This window comes from Ostrinia nubilalis, chromosome 29 (assembly GCF_963855985.1).
Source record: "Ostrinia nubilalis chromosome 29, ilOstNubi1.1, whole genome shotgun sequence".
NCBI classification, from domain to species: domain Eukaryota; kingdom Metazoa; phylum Arthropoda; class Insecta; order Lepidoptera; family Crambidae; genus Ostrinia; species Ostrinia nubilalis.
In genome coordinates, this window is record NC_087116.1 from 7,268,889 (window position 1) to 7,287,827 (window position 18,939).

At 37.4% G+C, this 18,939-nt stretch overlaps 1 protein-coding gene and 1 long non-coding RNA gene across 5 annotated transcripts in view; one reads left to right on the top strand and one right to left on the bottom strand.

The window, feature by feature from the left end:
* LOC135085799 (fasciclin-3) overlaps positions 1–18,939 on the bottom strand; it is a 220,838-nt gene that overhangs the window by 131,779 nt on the left and 70,120 nt on the right. For all 4 annotated transcript variants that reach the window (XM_063980606.1, XM_063980605.1, XM_063980603.1 and 1 more), the window contains exon 2: positions 17,687–17,910. In XM_063980606.1, coding sequence (XP_063836676.1) covers positions 17,687–17,738 — 52 coding nt within the window. In that variant the 5' untranslated portion in view covers positions 17,739–17,910. The remainder of the gene's footprint in view (positions 1–17,686; positions 17,911–18,939) is intronic.
* On the top strand, positions 119–878 carry LOC135085642 (uncharacterized). The gene is made up of 3 exons (XR_010260180.1): positions 119–358; positions 484–582; positions 792–878. It is a non-coding gene; the product is annotated as an uncharacterized LOC135085642 (long non-coding RNA).

Sequence of the window (18,939 nt, forward strand, 5' to 3'; positions counted from 1 at the left end):
AAATCGAGACCCCGAGTTCATTAAAAAGAATTAAATCAGTGTTATTATACCGTGTTCATCAAGAACCTGCAAAGTATTGTGATTGTGCTTCAACGAGAGAAATCCCTGCAAAAATCATGTTCGTAAGTTTTTTACTGATTCACTTTGATTGTGTTTATTGTGTGAGTGCTAATTTAGTGTGTTATGTTTATTAAATCATCTTTAGGTCGGACATTGAGTATTACAACAAGATTGAAGCCAAGCCTCGAGCTGCCCGCAAGCGGGAGGACTTGGAGGACGACGAGCGCCCCATTCAGCGACCTCGGAAGGCGAGCAAGGCGGTGTTTTACGATTCTGAGGACGAGCATGCTAGCAAACGGTGAGTTTAAGTAATTTTAGGCTTGACTGTCGTATAACTTGAGTTCGCGTATTATCACCAATGATTACTGTATGTTTATTTAAAATTACTTTGTGATTAAACAGATATTTTTGTTATAATTTCAGTACAAAGACACTAAAGAAGCCCCCACCGTCTAAGCGCAAGTCTGCTGCAGGCCTTGAAAAAGATCTCTTCGATTCGGAAGACGAACAAGTTCATAAGCGGTAAGTTATTATGCAATACTTAACAGAGTTACACATATTGGTTCTGGTAGTTAAGTTTATTAGAAATCTCTTATGGATGATAATTTTGCTCCCATCTTTAAATTCATCTTCTTTTGTTTGATAGTAAAGATATTATAAACGTCATATTAATTAATTTATAAGATGTTAGTTGTACCTATCATTTATTTATCGATGATTGATCTTTTCAGAGTCGGCAAAGAGACGAAGAGACCTGCAGCGTTGAAGCGCAAACGAGCTCGGGCTGACGGTTGGGAGCTGGAGCTGGACGACGAGGAAGACGTCGAGGCCAGCAGAGCGCGCGCCGCGCCCGCCCGCCTGCAGTCCGTGCTCACGCGCCGCGTGGCGGACGGCAACCTGCGCAGCACCGCCAACCTGCCCGGCGACCTGTTCGTGGAGCTGCGGCTCTACAACGCCAAGGACATCCGCTCGGTGGCGCCCAAGGATCGCTGGGAGAAATCGGTCTTGGCGCTCAAGTACCAGACGGATTCTGACGCTGAGGAAGTGAATCTCTTGCGCCAGTTTATTAAGAGAGCGCGCGCAGAATTCGTTGAGGAAGGTACATTTTTCCCCAATAGGAAGTAGGTAGATTTAGGTACGAGTAGTTTTAGTTTTTATTATAATTTGTGTCTTAGTTGTAAGTTATTGAAATAATAAATACTTGATTATACTTTATAACGTACTGAGTGCTCAATCTATTTGATTTTATTTATAACAACCCTTTCCTTAAGTAACTTTTGTATTTGTAACATATAATTAAATATTAAAAATGTCGAACAGATCTATATACTGTTCGGTTTGTGATATTTCCGTCAAAAGTAAAGCTTTCTCAGCTCATCTTAGAAGTACGATTCATAAAAATAACTCAGCCGTTGAAGTATGTGATGGTATAGAAAAGGTAGCCAGTGCTTTCCGTAGTCGAATCGCATCGTACCGATTGCGCTACGGCGCGGACGAGCCCGAGCGCGCCGCGCAGCCGCCGGCCGAGTTCCTGCGCGGGCTGCGCGCGCGCGTCCTGCAGCTGCTCCGCGCGCGCCAGTTAACTTTCGACACCATTAAGGTGAACTTTGAATTGTTTGCTGAATTCCATTTGAAAACCAATGATTCGGACAAGACAGAAATAAAGTCTTTCGCTACGGAAAACATTATCATTCACAGGAATTTTAATTTTCAAGACATTTTTTCTGAAATAGTTGACATCACATCAACTAAAATTGACGAATTTGAAGAACGGGACAGCGGCTGGTTATTTTTACGTAATTGTCACTTGGAAGTTAATATCAATAAGTATAATCCTCTTCGAGCATCTAAATTTATTGACTTGCCAAAAGCTATAAAGCTTAAACGTGCGTGCATTAACATTCAAAATAGAGACGAGTTTTGTTTCTTGTGGAGCGTCATAGCTGCGTTGTTCCCAGCTAAAAACAATGCGCATCGAACTTCTTCTTATCCTCATTTTAAAAACGTAGTGAATGTAAATAATATGTCGTTTCCCGTGAGGTTTTCCGATATAAAAACGTTTGAAAAAAATAATCCTAGTATAAGCGTTAATGTTTATGGGCTCAAAAATAAAACAAATATTGTTGGTCCGTTATATCGAACCCAGAATAAAAAAAGAAACCATATAAACTTATTGTACATAGAAAGAGGAAATTGTTCTCATTATTGTTTAATAAAAAATCTTACTCGTTTAATGAGATCGCAAATAACTAAGCATCACGGCAAAATATATTTTTGTGACGATTGTATGATATTTTTTGAGAATGAACATAAATTAAATTCTCATGTGTGTGGTGGTGTCACCACTATTTTGCCGAAGCGTGGTACACTTATTGAATTTAAGAATTTTGAAAAAATGCAGGATATGCCGTTTGTAATATACGCGGATTTCGAATCCCTTTTGCAAACCAGTCCGGATGGTCCGAGTTCAAATTGTACCGAAACGTTTCAAAAACACATACCAGCTGCTTTTGCTTATTACGTTGTCTGCTCTTATAATAGTTTATTAAACCGTTACGTATCTTACCGCGGTGAAGATTGTGTTGAAGTTTTTATAAAAAATATTAAGAGAGATGTATCAAGAATATTACAACTTTACAAAAATCCAATCCCCATGAAAAAATTAACAAATTACGAAGTGGAAATGTTTCAAAAAACAAAATATTGTTATTTGTGCAATCAATTATTATTTGACGATAGAGTTAAAGACCACTGTCACCTGACAGGCAAGTATCGCGGTGCGGCACATTCTTACTGTAATCTTAATTTTCGTTTACCGCAATTCGTACCTGTATTTTTTCATAACTTGTCGGGCTACGATAGCCATTTATTTATTTGTCAATTGGGACAAACATCAGGACCCATCAAGGTTATAGCTAAAAATAAAGAAAATTACATATCATTTACTAAGTTTTTTACGACAGATGACAATAAACATATGGCGGTTCGTTTTGTAGACTCCTTTAAATTTTTGGGCACAAGCCTTGAAAAATTAGTTTCAAATTTAAATACAGAAGATTTTGCACATTTACTTAAATTCTTTCCTGAACATGAGAAGTTCGAGTTGTTAAGACGGAAAGGTGTGTACCCATATGAATATATGTCCACCTGGGAGTCATACAATGAAAAGGAACTGCCTCCTCGACAGTGCTTCTATACAAGTTTAAGTGATTCTACTGTTTCAGAGTCTGATTATAAACATGCTAATGATGTCTGGAAAGAATTTAATTTAAAAAATCTGGGCGAATACACAGATTTGTATTTGAAATCAGATGTATTGTTACTAGCAGATGTGTTTGAAAAGTTTCGCCACACGTGTAAGACAAATTACAATTTAGACCCTTCGTTCTATCTTACAGCCCCAAGTTTGAGTTTTGACGCTATGCTTCTTAAAACGAACGTTAAACTTGAATTGATCGAGGACTTGGAAATAATTCGATTAATTCAGAAAGGTATTCGCGGAGGAGTATGTCTCTGTTCTACGAGATATGCAAAAGCAAATAACAAATATTTATCAGATTACGAACCGACTTCTCCGGATAACTATTTATTTTACATAGATTGTAATAATTTGTACGGATATGCAATGTGTTCGTATTTACCACATTCGGAATTTAGACTATTAAATAGTTCAGAATTTGATCGTCGTGAAATCCTTGAGACACCCGATGATTCTGAGGAAGGCTATATTTTGGAAGTAGATTTAGAATACCCAGAAAATTTACACGATTTACATAACGAATTACCCTTTTGCCCTCAAAAATTTTGTCCACCCGGTTCAAAAGCTCCGAAACTAATACCAAACTTATACGATAAATTCAACTACGTTATCCATTATGTACATTTAAAAACGTGTTTAACTCATGGTTTAAAGCTAAAAAAAATTCATAAAGTAATAAAATTTAAACAGAGCCCTTATTTAAAACAATACATTGATTTAAATACAGAATTACGACAAAAAGCTAAATCTACTTTCGAACAGGATTTCTTTAAGTTGCTAAATAACAGTATTTTCGGTAAAACTTTAGAAGATACGGAAAAAAGACTCGATGTAAAGTTAGTCAATAAGTGGGTTGATACTAAAAATAAAACAAAAAAACAATTCACTGCAGAACAATTAATAGCGAGACCAAATTATCATAGTTCTACTATTTTTTCTGAAAATTTTGTTGCTGTTCAATTGAAACCAGAGTCCGTTATATTGAACAAACCTATTTATATAGGGTTTACGGTGTTAGAAATTTCAAAAAGCCACATGTACCAATTTCATTATTCTGTTATGAAACCGTTTTATGGCAGCAATTTGAAACTTTGTTATACGGACACAGATAGTTTCCTATACTCTGTGAAGACTACTGACGTATATAAAGACCTTAAAAATAATTTTCAAACCTATTTTGATACAAGCAACTATGAAAAAAATAATTCTTACGGTATAATATGTCAAAACAAAAAGGTTCCTGGCTTGTTTAAAGACGAACTAGGCGGACAACTTATTACGGAATTTGTTGGTCTGAGATCTAAATTATATTGTATCAAAACGAAAACTAAAGAAATAAAGAAGGCAAAAGGCATTAAAAATCCCGTGGTAAAGCAGTTGTTTTTCAAAGACTACAATCAAGCTTTGTTGGATAAAAAAATAATTCGCAAGAAAAATATAATTTTTAGATCTATCAAACATCAAATATTTACTCAATCTGTTAATAAAGTGGTTTTGTCATCTAATGACGATAAACGTATCATATTAAGGAATAATATAGATACATTGGCTTGGGGCCATAAATCCAGATTATTTTAGGTAATTACAATAAGTTTCTTAGATTCATATGAATAGATTGGGCATGCAATACAATATTTAGATTAAGTTTATTTTATATTTTAATTATGTAAATGTTTTAATTAGATTGCAAGCGCTTAGTTTAAGGCTAGGCTAACACAATTGTAAATTACCTATAAAATAAAATAACTAGATTAAAATACGTTTGTTGTTTTATTTAATACTTTTTATGTAATGTAACTTTAAAATATTGCTAAACTCAACCTAGGAATCGAACCCTGAACTGCTAGTTAACGAAACATGTAGATTATAATATTTTACAAATACATACCTGCAAAAAAATTGCAATCATGCAAATAGTTAACAAACGAGGTCATATTGCCGTGCAAGTTCCAGCATGTTTGCAGCGCGATAGGGTTGTCAGATATAAATTTTAGAATGTTGGTTCTAATAATTACTTACAACGCTTTGACGTTATGAATACATTTTTTTTCTGTTCAGTTCAAAGGTTACCTGGCAGAGAATGCCCGATGTATGCCTTATGTACCAACTTTGTGATATTAAAATATAAATAAATAAATAAATGTAGTTACAAGTGTTACAACTATTAATGTTTATATCCTAACCAATATAAAAACGAGTAAATCTTTCGTTACTTTCTCAGTACCTGTATAATATTGAATGTGTTATGGAAAAGATTGACAACCCTAGTAGCTGGACTTGAAAAATGTTAAGTTTGCAAGAAATTAGAATCCGATCAGATTATTATATTTTTTTGTCATTCATTTACTTTTCGAGCTCGGTTGAAGCGGTGTGCAATTGCATCACAAAATTGTAAGTATAATTTGATTCAAATAAAAAGGTTATTAAAAAAATATCTATTTCCTAATAATGTGTGTAACGTATTTTATAATTATGTTATTTTATTGTTACAGAAAATGTCCGACTGCGAAATTGTGTTCAACCAGTACGCACAAGACCCATTTGGAGCTGCTAGTGCGTTCAGGCCAGTTTGCCCTGAGCTGTACCAGCCGAGCCCCGCCGTGCCCGTGCCCGTGCCGCGGAAGCGGCAGCCCCGGCGCAGGAGCCACTTATTTAGGAGAATTCACTCTTATCAACCCAACTGTTTTCTTTATTACTTAAACCTAACCATTTTACAAAAAGTTTACTTCCCTTTCTTTTAATAACTTTTTCAATCAGATAATGATCGGGATACTTAGTTCTTTGTAATTCGTATTCGTAAAACGTGCCTAAAATTATTTGCCTGTGTTTATCTTCAATTGTATATGTTTCAGGATTTGTTTGATTAACTTTTACTACACGAAAAATTTCCGTTGACCAGTTAGGGGTATAACCTTTATAAAATTCTCCTTTATATTTACTTATGCGAACAAAATCACCAACTTTTAATTTTGATCTAAGATTTTTTTTCTGTTTTTGGGTTTTAATTATGTTTGATCTAACTAAGATATGATTAGAGGTATTAACATCGACAGGCTTAAATTTCGTTATTCTATGCACAGTATTGTTATACTCTTTCACTACAGAGTTTATATTGTTTCCTAGCCATATATAACGTCCATGTAAACTAAACAGTTTGTAAATATGAGATTTTATCGTTCTTATTACACGTTCTACTATAGATGCTTTTTTTACAGAGTATGTGGAATAGTGGTTTATTTTATATTTTTTCATTAATTGTTTAAATATATCATTATAAAACTCTGTTCCTAAGTCAGTTTGCAAATTTTTTGGCTTTCGTGTGGAATCCAATAAAATATTTTGCATTGCAGTCGAAACACATTTTTTTGTTTTCGATTTTAGAGGACTAATCCATACATACTTGGATAGAGCATCTATTACAATAAGAATATATTTATATCCCTTATTGAATTGAGAAAACTTTTTAAAATCCATAAGATCTGCTTGCCATAAATCATCTATTCCTTTAATAATTGTATGCCTACGAAAAAAATTTCGTCTCGCTGCTTTGTGAAGCTCGTTAACTATGTCTAGTTTACTCATTTTTACTTGTTTTTGCTTCAATCATGCGATCGATTTCGTTTTTTGTGTAATACAATGTACTTAAATTACTAGAAGTTAATTTTTCTAAATTGTTTAAGTAAATTTTTAAATTACTTTGAATTTTTTTCATTTCATTTTTAAGTTCTTTAATGCATCTATCGACATATTCCTTATTCACAGCTTCATCATCATTTTCAGGAGTTTGTAATCCCTTTAATCGCGAAGATTTCAAATCGAAGTCACCTGTATCTGATTTAACTAATGTTTCAGCGAGCGTGTCAATAAATTCAGATAGTCGTAAACGTTTATGTACGTGATGACCAAATTTATCAATGTTCATTGCAACCTTTCTGCTTTCTTTGCTCAATTAAGACTGTTGTATTAAGCTGATTGATGATGTTTATATTTCACATTTATTATACCAGCTTCGGACAGTTCCTCGATTATTGCATAAATTTCATTATCTACTCCAGTGTTGCCAGCTTCTCTTGATGCGAGTAGTAATTTTAATCGTTCGACTAATTCGTTTGGATCGTCCCAATAAACCAAATCGGTATCAGATTTTACTTTTTTTAAAATATCAATACCTCGCCCCTGTGAAACGCTTTCCATGCTACTAGTTACGTTTCGTGCAAATTTAAATAATGGTTTTATTACATTCGTATATTTAAATCCCTTATTACTATTGACTGGTTTGGATGCATCCCAATTTCGCCTATGTGCATTAGTGTCTATAAGTAAAAGTTTATAGTTTTCCAAATCATCCTTTGAAACAATATCTAGATTTGGAATCTTTTTATACAATAATTCCTTTAGACCTTGAGTGTTTTCCATGACTCGATTTCCGATTTTTAGTGTTCGACCATCATCGTAAACACGTGATTTTCCAAGCATAAGTTTCCCTCGTTCATTTCTAACGCCATAAGGGACGTCTTTCATCACATCAGATGACGTGGACCATGATAATGATGCGTTTCCAACACTTGATGGAGAAGACTGAAGGGACTTAAATGAATTCTCGCTCACGTTATGCTCTTCAGGTGGCGATGTCGTGAGGGTTTTGTCAGATGTTCGAAAAACGTCATCTGTCGAGTTTTCTTCTTCATCTACAGATTCTTCATAATCTTCGCTTTGGGAGTTCGATGACTCGCTTTCACTGTACTTAGCTCTTTTTATAGAATGATATTGCTCAGTTTCGTCTTCGTTTATTTTCTGTTTTTCACAAGGTTTGTTTGCCAATCGATTAAGTGGATCAACAATAGGCTTAAACATCGTTTCCAAAGCAACGTCATTAGCACTTTTAGCATTTTTTATCATCTTAACTTTCCTTTTTACAGCTTTTGCTGATTTAACAATTTGTTCCTTTAAATTTCTGTTCATATTAATAAGTTTCCACTCAGCATGAAATCACAAATGAAACTGATTAATTACCAATATAACATCTATTTATGAATGTTACACCACCATTGTTAGTCGACTACTATGAACGTATCGAATGCCATTCTATAATATCCCTTATTTCGTTCACAGTCTTTGTTGATTACGACATAACTGTAAGGTTTTCTCCAAACAGTAGAGCACATTTCGCGGAACTGAGTCCATGTCATATCAGATCCTACATGTTCTTCATAAACATGTTTCAAATTTATATCGTCTTGCTTAAATAATATTATCAAATTGGAATTGTCCCTCACAAGTTGTTTGGGTATTTTAGTGTAAGTTTGATTAATATAAAAACAATCAATATTTTTATGGCGACCCATTGCAAAATAGTCCCTGATGTTATTTTGGTTTTCACAAGCAACGTCATCGAATATAATAATTGAGTCAGGCAAAGCTTCATGCGGGCTCAATATTTCACTGTTATGATTATATTTGTAATAAGATATGCCTGCAACCCTATTTAACACGTGTTCTAAAAATATGTATTTAGGTTGATACAAAGATTTAGAATACACGTAAAGGTTACGAAAACGCGGACCATCCTGATGTAACAGTAAGCTAATAACTAAATTTGTCTTTCCGCAATTGGATGGACCACAAACAAGGCTGCGTATAGTGTTAGGTAATAGTTTACCATGACGTTTTGGTACAGTTGATGACACAGGACCAACACATTCTAATTTTAACGAGTCTTTTTGCTTCAGGAACTTCATTTATCTAATTAAAAGGTCCGCTGTGCTGCAATAGCTTAATTATAATGACAATATTCATCGCGTTAAAACATTTAAATAGTTCAGTTTAAAGAAGTTCATTAGCTCTGGTAAGTATAATAAGGTGCGCAGAATCCATGCATTGTAGTTCAAGCAATCATGGATATGTTTTCTGATTATTACAATCGTTTGGTATGTATTGGGCATGACTAATTCACTTTTTTCGAATGAGCGATCGAAGAGAGCGAATGGTGAAGAAAAAAGTGAATTAGAATGCCCAATACATACCTACTTAGGAGTTCGAAGTTAGCTGGCACTTACTTAAGTGGCAGTAGGCGTAGCTCGTATAACTGATAGCTGTTGGTGCAGAAACGTTCTCGAGTGATGATGGACTGGAAAATTGAGTGTAGGCAGTCCTCTCACTGGGTGGACTGACGATCGGTGATCGATCAGAGCCTAGACACGGGCAGCGCAAGACCGACAGTTGTAGAAACCGTACATAATTTGCTATTACACAAATTACTATAGTCTAGCCCCTCGTACTAAGCTAAATGCTTGTGTCACGAGTGAGCTCACCACAATAGTCAAGCGGCGGCGGGGACCGAACCCGCGTTCCTCGGATCACGAGTCGGCCAGTCCGACCCCTTCGGCTCTTTTCACATGTCCCGGTTGCCGGCTAACCGGCGCCGGGTACCCGGTGGTGAAGTGTATGGGCATGCCGGATTAATTACGCCGGTACATGTGAAAGCTACGTATCTATCATGCCCATACACTTCACCACCGGGTAGCCGGCGCCGGTTAGCCGGCAACCGGGACATGTGAAAAGGGCCTTCGCCGTTCGGCTACCGTGGCTTTGTTTTTTCTTCCTCATAATTTGTTGATTCAATTACACACTTGTATCAGCAACTAAATAAAGCAATTAGAGTCCATGCAATCACTATTATGCAAGCCTTGATTCACAACTGAATCATTGAGATGCTAAGATGATTCATGCATTGATTCATCCGTGGTTCAGCCGATACTGCACGTTGAATGCGTGCAGTCAGTGTGACCTAGAGTACATTGTTAGTCACTTTTCATGATCAGATGAATTGGAAACCGATTGAAGGTGTAATTAACGAGTTATCGGATGGAAAAGTCTCGGATGGACTGACGACAGTAAAATAAGTCAACTCTGTTTGAATGACTCGTAGATTAGTCATCATCATCATCATTTCAGCCATGGGACGTCCACTGCTGAACATAGGCCTCCCCCAATGACTTCCATATCGCACGGTTGGTAGCGGCCTGCATCCAGCGCCTTCCTGCTACCTTTATCAAGTAGATTAGTAGATGCAAATAATCAGAAAGGCACTGGCTGGGTGAAAATACCCGGAATTATGCTTTATAGTCATTTGAGGGAAAACGGCCAGCAGAGACACTGCATTTAATAGGCTCAGAAAACTGACCTATTTCAAAAATTATTTCACCATTACAATCCTACATTATTTCTGATGAACATAGAGATAACTTTTTTGCAAAAAAGTTATGAATCCGACACTTCTAATAATGTAACCCAATTTAAATAATTTAGGATTATACTCCGCCGTTTTCCGCAATTGACACCTCAATAACTCATTATTTGACTGGGCGGTACGAAGTTCGCCGGGCCAGCTAAGTCAGCCAGCTATCAACGCACAGCCCAAACCACTGGACGGATATCGGGCTGAAATGTGGCATGCAGGTAGATGTTACGACGTAGGCATCCGCTAAGAAAGGATTTTACGAAACTCCACCTTGGGGGTAAAACGGGATTCACGCGTACGAAGTCGCGGGCGGCCGCTAGTAAAACATAAATACGGTCAACAGTCAAAATACCTACTTTTCCACAGTCAGGTGGTAAACAAAAACAACAGTCACATGTTATAATTATACTACGTGCACAAATAGCAAGTTTCCTTGTGCTGAATCATAACACGCTTACGACATTCCTTACTGCACCTGCAGTTGATTTTGCTGACTCAGAATAGCAGTTGTGTCAGCGGTTATGTGACATGTCACAAAGGCGTGACACAGAAATATAACGCTTAGAAACCGAGTGTAAGAAAAGTGAGGCGAACTAAGTTTAGCGCTTAACTGAGTCAATGTTAAACGTTGAACCAGGCCTGTTCATCTCCGCGAGTTTACATCGAAAACAAAACACGCACGATGGCCCACCTACAGGATACTATTCGACAAGGCCTCACATACGAGCGAACATTGACTCACGCACGCGTATTCTTGTGTATGATGGAAGACAATAAATAAAATGGTGTACTAAATGCTGTGCAGTATTTAACTGCCTAAATAATAATAAAAACACAGAATGTACTTTTTTAAGTTGCCTCAAGACTAATATTATTCATGATAATTAATGCTAAATCATGTATTTTCTCCGCCATTTTCCGCAGTTTGGCACCTCACGTCACATCATTTTACCGAAGTCAGCCCTATAGCTTCGGCGCAGTGCCGATCACTGACGTTTGTCAACAAAATGGTGCTTGACTCTTGAGACAGGCTAAATTACACCATATTGTTAATGACATTGAGCATACATTTTTTTAAATACCTTCGCGAAGTAAAACTTCTGTACGTAGTACTTATTATTATTCTGTGGTTGAACTAAGTCAGAAATATTGGTCAGTTGTGTCAGCGGTTATGTGACATCGTGACATGTCAATTGTCATAGTCACAGGCCGCCATAATGCCTAGAAACCGAGTCGCAAGAAAAGTGGGGCACTCCAAACTAGACCACTGGCTTAGGGCCCTTTTCAACGGCAATCAAGTTTTCCAGCAATGTAGGATCCCGCAGAACTGGACTGCCGTAAACCACACAATTGTGTGTTTCAAGTTGAAATTACAAATCTGAGGGCTGAGTGTGAGTTTATATCAAATGTGCTCACTAGTGAGCAAATTAAAAAAATAAAATAAAATATGTTTATTTCGAACCAGGGTCCATATTTTATAGTGTTAGTAACAATGTAAGCTTAAAACTATATAATATAAACTACATTATAAACTATTAAATGTATGACGGATTGTACAGCGCCCCTAGCGGAATTGTTCAAGAACTAAAATTTTCATTTTTTTTTAACGCGCTCACTAGTGAACACGTTTGATGTAAAGTTAAACTCACACTCAGCCCACTGATCGGATCTGTTTTTTGCGGGACACTGCAAAGTATAAACAGGATCCTGCAAAAAACCTACCCAGGGATATCTTCATAGGATCAAGCACTAAGTTATGCTTCTACTGAGTACACTACGCCACCAATGGAAATCGAACCCGCGACAAGACAACAATCCAAGACGGGTAACGCAGACGCTTCTGTTTTGTTTTCCTTAACTGCGCGTACGCACGACCTATTAAAGGTTGAAAAAAAAAATATTTTTGAAATTTGATCCTTATCATCATCGTACTAAAGTTCAAAATATAACATATAGGTTAAAGATTTTCACTGTCACGGCCGATGAGGTAGGCCGGTTTTTTGTGCCGGTTAAAAATAACCGCCGTTACGCGCCATTGGGTGAGGCAGTTAAAATAACGTTAAACAGTTACACGGGGGCATTGGAATAGGTGAATCAGTTACTGACATATGTTGTATTTCTAACATCGACCTGTTATAGGAAGACTTGCCTTTTAAAAACCGGGATAAAAATTATCCAGTTTTTCTCTGGGTCACAAACTAGCCCTATGCCTACTGCTATACCAGGTTCATATTATCTGGCATATTATGTTCTTTAACTAACGTCGACATGTCACAGGAAGACTTCAAGCGCATGTTCCGCTTTCAAAATCCGGGATAAAAAGTATCCTATTTTTCCCTGGGTCACAAAATGTCCCTGTTTCATATTTCGGCTCAGTGGTTTAAGCGTGAAAAGTTCACAGACAAACGGAGTTACTTTCGTATACTATAAATAATAGTACGGAAGTAATGATAAAAGTAACTAGTGATTTTAAAATAATAATGATTATCCTTGGACATTTTACACTGCGCCATCTAGTCCTTTTTTTTTTTTTTTTTTTTTTTTTTAGGTGGTAAAAATGCATTGAGCTGCATACCCGCCGCTGTGGTCAGGCGACGGGTTATGTGGGGCTCTCCCCTCCAGACGGGAGGGGCCTACCCACTAAAAATCCACCAGTGTCCTTCTTTCTGAGCATAGGGGAGTTGCCGGTGTAGCGAACCTTAACCCGAGTTCCACCTATGCTCAGTTAATCCGCTGTGCGGACCCACCTTATTATTACCACAGGACAACTCTAAGCAGGCGCCTATGCGCCTTCCACCAGTAACTGGCGCCATTATTGAATTTGATTTGACATATCCAAGACAAGTGACACTCGCAAGATTGAAACAAATTGAAATATAACAATCTTCAAAATCGGTCGAGCGTTTGGTCTCAAGAGTGCCAGAAACTAACATAAATACTCATACATACAGGCTGATAAACACATAACCATCTTTTGAGCAGTCGGGTAAACTATGAAACCTGGCCGTGAAGGGAACCGTGGCCTTCCCCATCGTGGGCCACGGCATATGCTGAGTGGAATCCCATTGCGATGGGCATCGCTGTTGCGACAGGGTAGCACTGCTCAGTTCACTTTTTATTTCCTTGTAATATTTATGTGCTATTTCTGTATTTTTTTCCGAATACCTTCTCTGTCCTTAACTACGAGTAAGTGATGTTCATCGTAATAAATGTTTCTTTCTTTCTTTAAAAACAAAACTCTACAGCTACTTCAACAGTATCGAGGGAGCTAAGCGGCCAGATTTGTCTATCCAATATCCAAACATCTCTATAATTTCCCAAAGCAAACACGCTGTTGTATAAATATTTATATTTACTTATCGGTAGTATAAGCAGACGTAGGAAAAACAAATTGTTGGAGGCAAGCGTAAGTGGATAATCTGAGAGGGATTCTGGGGAAAGTGAATTATAATTCGATGTTATTGCTAGCTTAGCTTATTTTGATTTGATTTTGAAGTTGTTTTGGGTCTCAAAGTCTCTCTATACCTGTACTCTAAAGGACGTAACACACTTATCAACCCGGAAAGGGATCGTAACCGTATCAACTCGAGGCGGTCAGTACAGTTTCTTGCGCTGCTTCTTCTCAGCACTGGCCCATTTATTGTCCCGAAGCAGTGGTAGGGTTAATTCTGGGACGTGTAAAAGTGCTTTTTAAAAGCCTAAAAAATAAATGAGTTTTATGAGTTTTTATTCTTTGTATGAAACTCCATACTGCTATGCACACTTATCCGCACCGTAACGTAAACGCCTCGACTCCCGGTTGACAGCGCGCGAAAGGCGCTGACAGCTCGCAATAGGCGATACAGTGTTGATCCCTTTCCGAGTTGATAAGTCTGCTATGACCTTATTTCGATATTATTGCTAGCTTACTTGATATTTTGATTCGATTTTTATGTTATTTTAGGTCTCAGTCTCTTTAAATACTGAATGAGTTTCTTCCGCCACTTCTTCTCAGCACCAGCCCATATGTTGTCCCGAAGTGGTGGTAGGGCAAGCTATATTTGGGACGTATAAGTGCCCTGGAAAGGGCCTATGTACTGAATAAATAAACTATTTTATTTTATTTTTATTTTGGATCTCAAAAGTCTCTCTATCTATAACTTTAAAGGCTGTTTTCCACGGAGACATTCCGTTTTACACGAATTGTTTTTACACTTCAAACTCCTCATGTTCTTCTGATTAATTTCGTTGCGGGTCCAATGACAGTTTAACTTTCCCCCGGGACAAACTTGACCTTCATTGAATGGGTTATTGGCGGTCAAGCTGTAGATCCTGGCTACACAGGAGTTGCAGTGGGAACGAGAGGTGGGAATTGGCCCGCATTGTTTTTGAGGATCCCGTTTAGTATTTAGTAGTTTAAGATATGTATTGTTTTAGTAGAATGGTTCTTATGGGCAGCATGGAAAGCATTGGGGAAGGCCTATGTTCAGCAGTGGACGTCCTATGGCTGAGATGATGATGATGATGATGATGATGATTGTTTTAGTATGGATAACGCAGAAAGTAATATTGAAACAACACTAAGTTGTTTACCGGCTTTCATCTCTATCCACCGAACCCTAAACTCTCCAAACGGAAGCCAGTTCAAAACATACCTTCAAGTTAAACAAACAAACTGTTATGTCTGTATTAATTCACACTTACCCTGATTGCGACACAGAGGTTAAGGGCAAGTTTACACACGAACTAAAATACATAGTAAAACAAAAGTCTTACAAGAACAGGGAAAATATAGGATAGTTTTTATCCCGGTTTTACCCGGGGATCGAGGTCGTAAATTTGGATTCTTATTTCTTTGATATTAATTGCGCCAAATAATACAAATAACATTTATTCAAGAATAACTGTACAAAAGTAGTAATAATTTACAAGTAACTTATTGATTTCACTATTTAACCAACTTCAAAAAAGGAGGAGGTTCTCAATTTTGTTGCTTTTTTTATGCCAACTCAATTGACTGACTTTTTATCAATTTTGAAATAATTAAAATCTGAGTTGATTGAAAATCCATTGAGTTTTTTGGACTAGAATGGGCTGTGGTTTAAAAAAAAATAGGTATTGGTCTTAAATGTATCTAGGATTATTTATAAAATGGTATCAAATACCCAATTGATGTAAAAAAGTGTACAAAGTGATTTCTTAGAAATATAAGACCATCAAAAAGCTTTTAAATACGCACTTTTATCCATTACCGCTAAATGTAAAAACTTTTCTATTTACCTTGACAGTTCTTTAGAAACCTATACCGTTTTTATCTTCAAAGGACCTAAAAATATAACCACGATATTTAGTTTTACACTAGCTTTTGCTCGCGACTTCGCTTGCTAACTTTGGACCCCGTTTCATCCTCTTAGGGGATGAATTTTGGGATATTCTTTCTTAGTGGACGACTACGTCATCCTACCAGGAAGCTTTATGCCCGTTTTCACCAGCAATCAATAATTTTTAAGTGACCCCTATGAATAGGGGCCCTATGGTAAATGGTAACACAATAACAATAATCTTGTTTTCATAGGGGTCACTTAAAAATTAGGGCCTACGTCATTCATGCAGTTTAGTCTCCACTGCAGAATCGATTTTGATGAAATTTGGCATAGAGATAGTTCGAGTCCCGGGAAAGGACATAGGATAATTTTTATCCCGGTTTTTGAAACAGGGACGCGCGCGGTAAAGTTTTTCTGTGACAGACAAAATTCCACGCAGGCGGAAAGCTAGTTACTAACATAAAAATAACATAAATAACTCCGTTACCATAGCTAAACATTCTCACATAACAACAACATCCTTTTAAATGTGTACGAATGAATATTATTTCAATTATGTACAAAAGCTTCTTGATTGTAGAGTATACATAATTCTTTCTAAGGCGCTTTCCCTTTGAAGCCTATACAAAGCTAAACTTCTCGTCCAAAGAAAAATATATTCCCTTTTCACAAACAGGAACATTCTGGAACATGTCTTATAAGATGCTACATTTCTTTGGTGTTGATACGAGTTTAAATGTTGTCAAAGGCAAATAAGTTCTTTGAATTAGGTATATTTAGCAAGTTTGGAAAGATTTTATCAAATAAACTCAAGTTATCTTTACGGATTTCGTTAGAAAGATCGTATCTTGTTTTGTATTTTGCTGTTTTGGAAATAACATCAAAAGCCTGACTGACTCATCATCATTATTTCAGCCATAGGACGTCCACTGCTGAACATAGGCCTCCCCCAATGATTTCCACAATGGCCGGTTGGTGGCGGCCTGCATCCAGCGCCTTCCCGCTACCTTTATGAGGTCGCCGGTCCACCTTGTGGGTGGACGTCCTACGCTGCGCTTTCCGGTACGTGCTAATTGCTCATAAGATAGGCCCCCTTAATTTAATTTATTGTCCGTGGTGCATAATCTTTTCTTAAAGGTTTTAAACCTTTGTTTGTCACCTGTCATCCGCTTTGCAATGGAGGGAAGTCGAACCTTAATTTCGAACTCCTCCTATGTTCTTCTGATTAATTTCGTTGCGGGTCCAATGACAGTTTAACTTTCCCCCGGGACAAACTTGACCTTCATTGGTTGGGTTTTTGTGGCGGTCAAGCTGTAGATCCTGGCTACACAGGAGTTGCAGTGGTGGGAACGAGAGGTGGGATTTATATTTTTTTCCGGTACGTGGCCTCCACTCCAGAACCTTGCTGCCACATCGGCCGTCAGTTCTGCGTACTATATGCCCTGCCCATTGCCACTTCAGCTTACTAATCTCGCCAACCCGCCTGCCAAGCGTGGCAATTCCGCCACAATGGAATACACAAAAACTGACTGACTCCACTCATCACGAAATCTCAGAAACTACAAGCGCTAAGAGTCTCAAATTTTGCGTGGGGATTCCTTTTAGAACGTAGGTGCTCACTAAGATGGAATTTTGCAAAATTCAACCCCTTAGGGGGTAAATTAGGGGTAAAACGGGGTCCACGCGTACGAAGTCGCGGGCGACCGCTAGTATAATATCAGAAAAAACTAAGGAAAGTCAAATAATATTAGGAGAAATTCCTCGCTCGATCGGTACTCTAAAAAAAAAAAGAAAACAATTCAAAAATTTAAAAATAGAACTCACCTGTCACTACAGCGGCCATGAGCAATCCAAAAAAGGCGGGAAACGCGGCCATCTTTGTATCCACTTTCGAACACAGATTCAACACTCACTGCACTCAACTACTCTGGCATACTAGGCGATGCCTCTAGGATGGGTCACTTTTTTTCCAAAAAACCTATACTGGTTTTGAACTGGACACTGTCGCCGTCCCGCTCGCACGCGCGTCGTTTATCTCCGCTCTCGCTCTGCAACAAAAAAACGCAACTATGTAGGTTTGATTTTTATTCTTTTATAGGGAAGTTTTATTCGAGGGATTATATAATGACGTTACCAGTTCATGTAGACCTCTAGTTTGTATGAAATTAAACGTAGTTATGACTCGATGTGTGCTGGTGAAGGGTAGAATAATCTTTTTAGACTAAGAGCTAGTGAACGCCAGACCTACGTCATTTTATAAAAGCTGAAAGTATGTCAGCGTACGCTTCCAATATAGTGTTGGTGAATCATGAAGTTTGGGTCATCGTGGCTTTGGCAGCTATCCTAAAAAAACTGTCTGGCAAGGAGTTGGAACTGTCAAACAAAACTGTCTGGCTGATGAGGAAACTACTAATTATTGCCCAAATATTATAATATAAAAATCATTATAGTATAACGTAAGCCTAACTTTTACGGTGGCTTTTTCTGTATATTCAGTAGACTGTAATATTTCTTATGTTATACCAAAAAATCGGATTTTTATGCATAATATTTGGGCAATGATTAGAAGTTGTTTCCACATCAGCCAGATAGTTTTGACAGTTCCAACTCCTTGCCAGACAGTTTTTTTGATGACCCAAACTTTATGATTCACCAGCATTCTAACCTATATTGGGAGCATACGCTGACAAACTTTCAGCGTTTATAAAATGACGTAGGTCTGGCTCCTAGTCTATTTAGGGAAAATGCCTGAGGTGTAACAAAATGGCTGGTTAAATTAAAATGATATATCCCTTAAGATGGTCGTTACAACTTGCTCGTGGATTAGGTAACAAGATGATTAACTTTACTTTCTCTGTTTAGTAAATTCTTTTCTGGCAGAGAAGTTTCAGTAAAATCTTCCGTTTGTAACTTTGTAGTCACACTAGTTAGTCACCTACATATACAGGGTGACACACGAATCAATCACAGAGCTCTATTCAACGCTGTGCGTTCGATTTGCTGCTTCACTTAAGCAGGCATCGTTTGTGAATACGGTTGATAATGGCTGACAATAGTGACTGAGTTTCTTGCGCTGC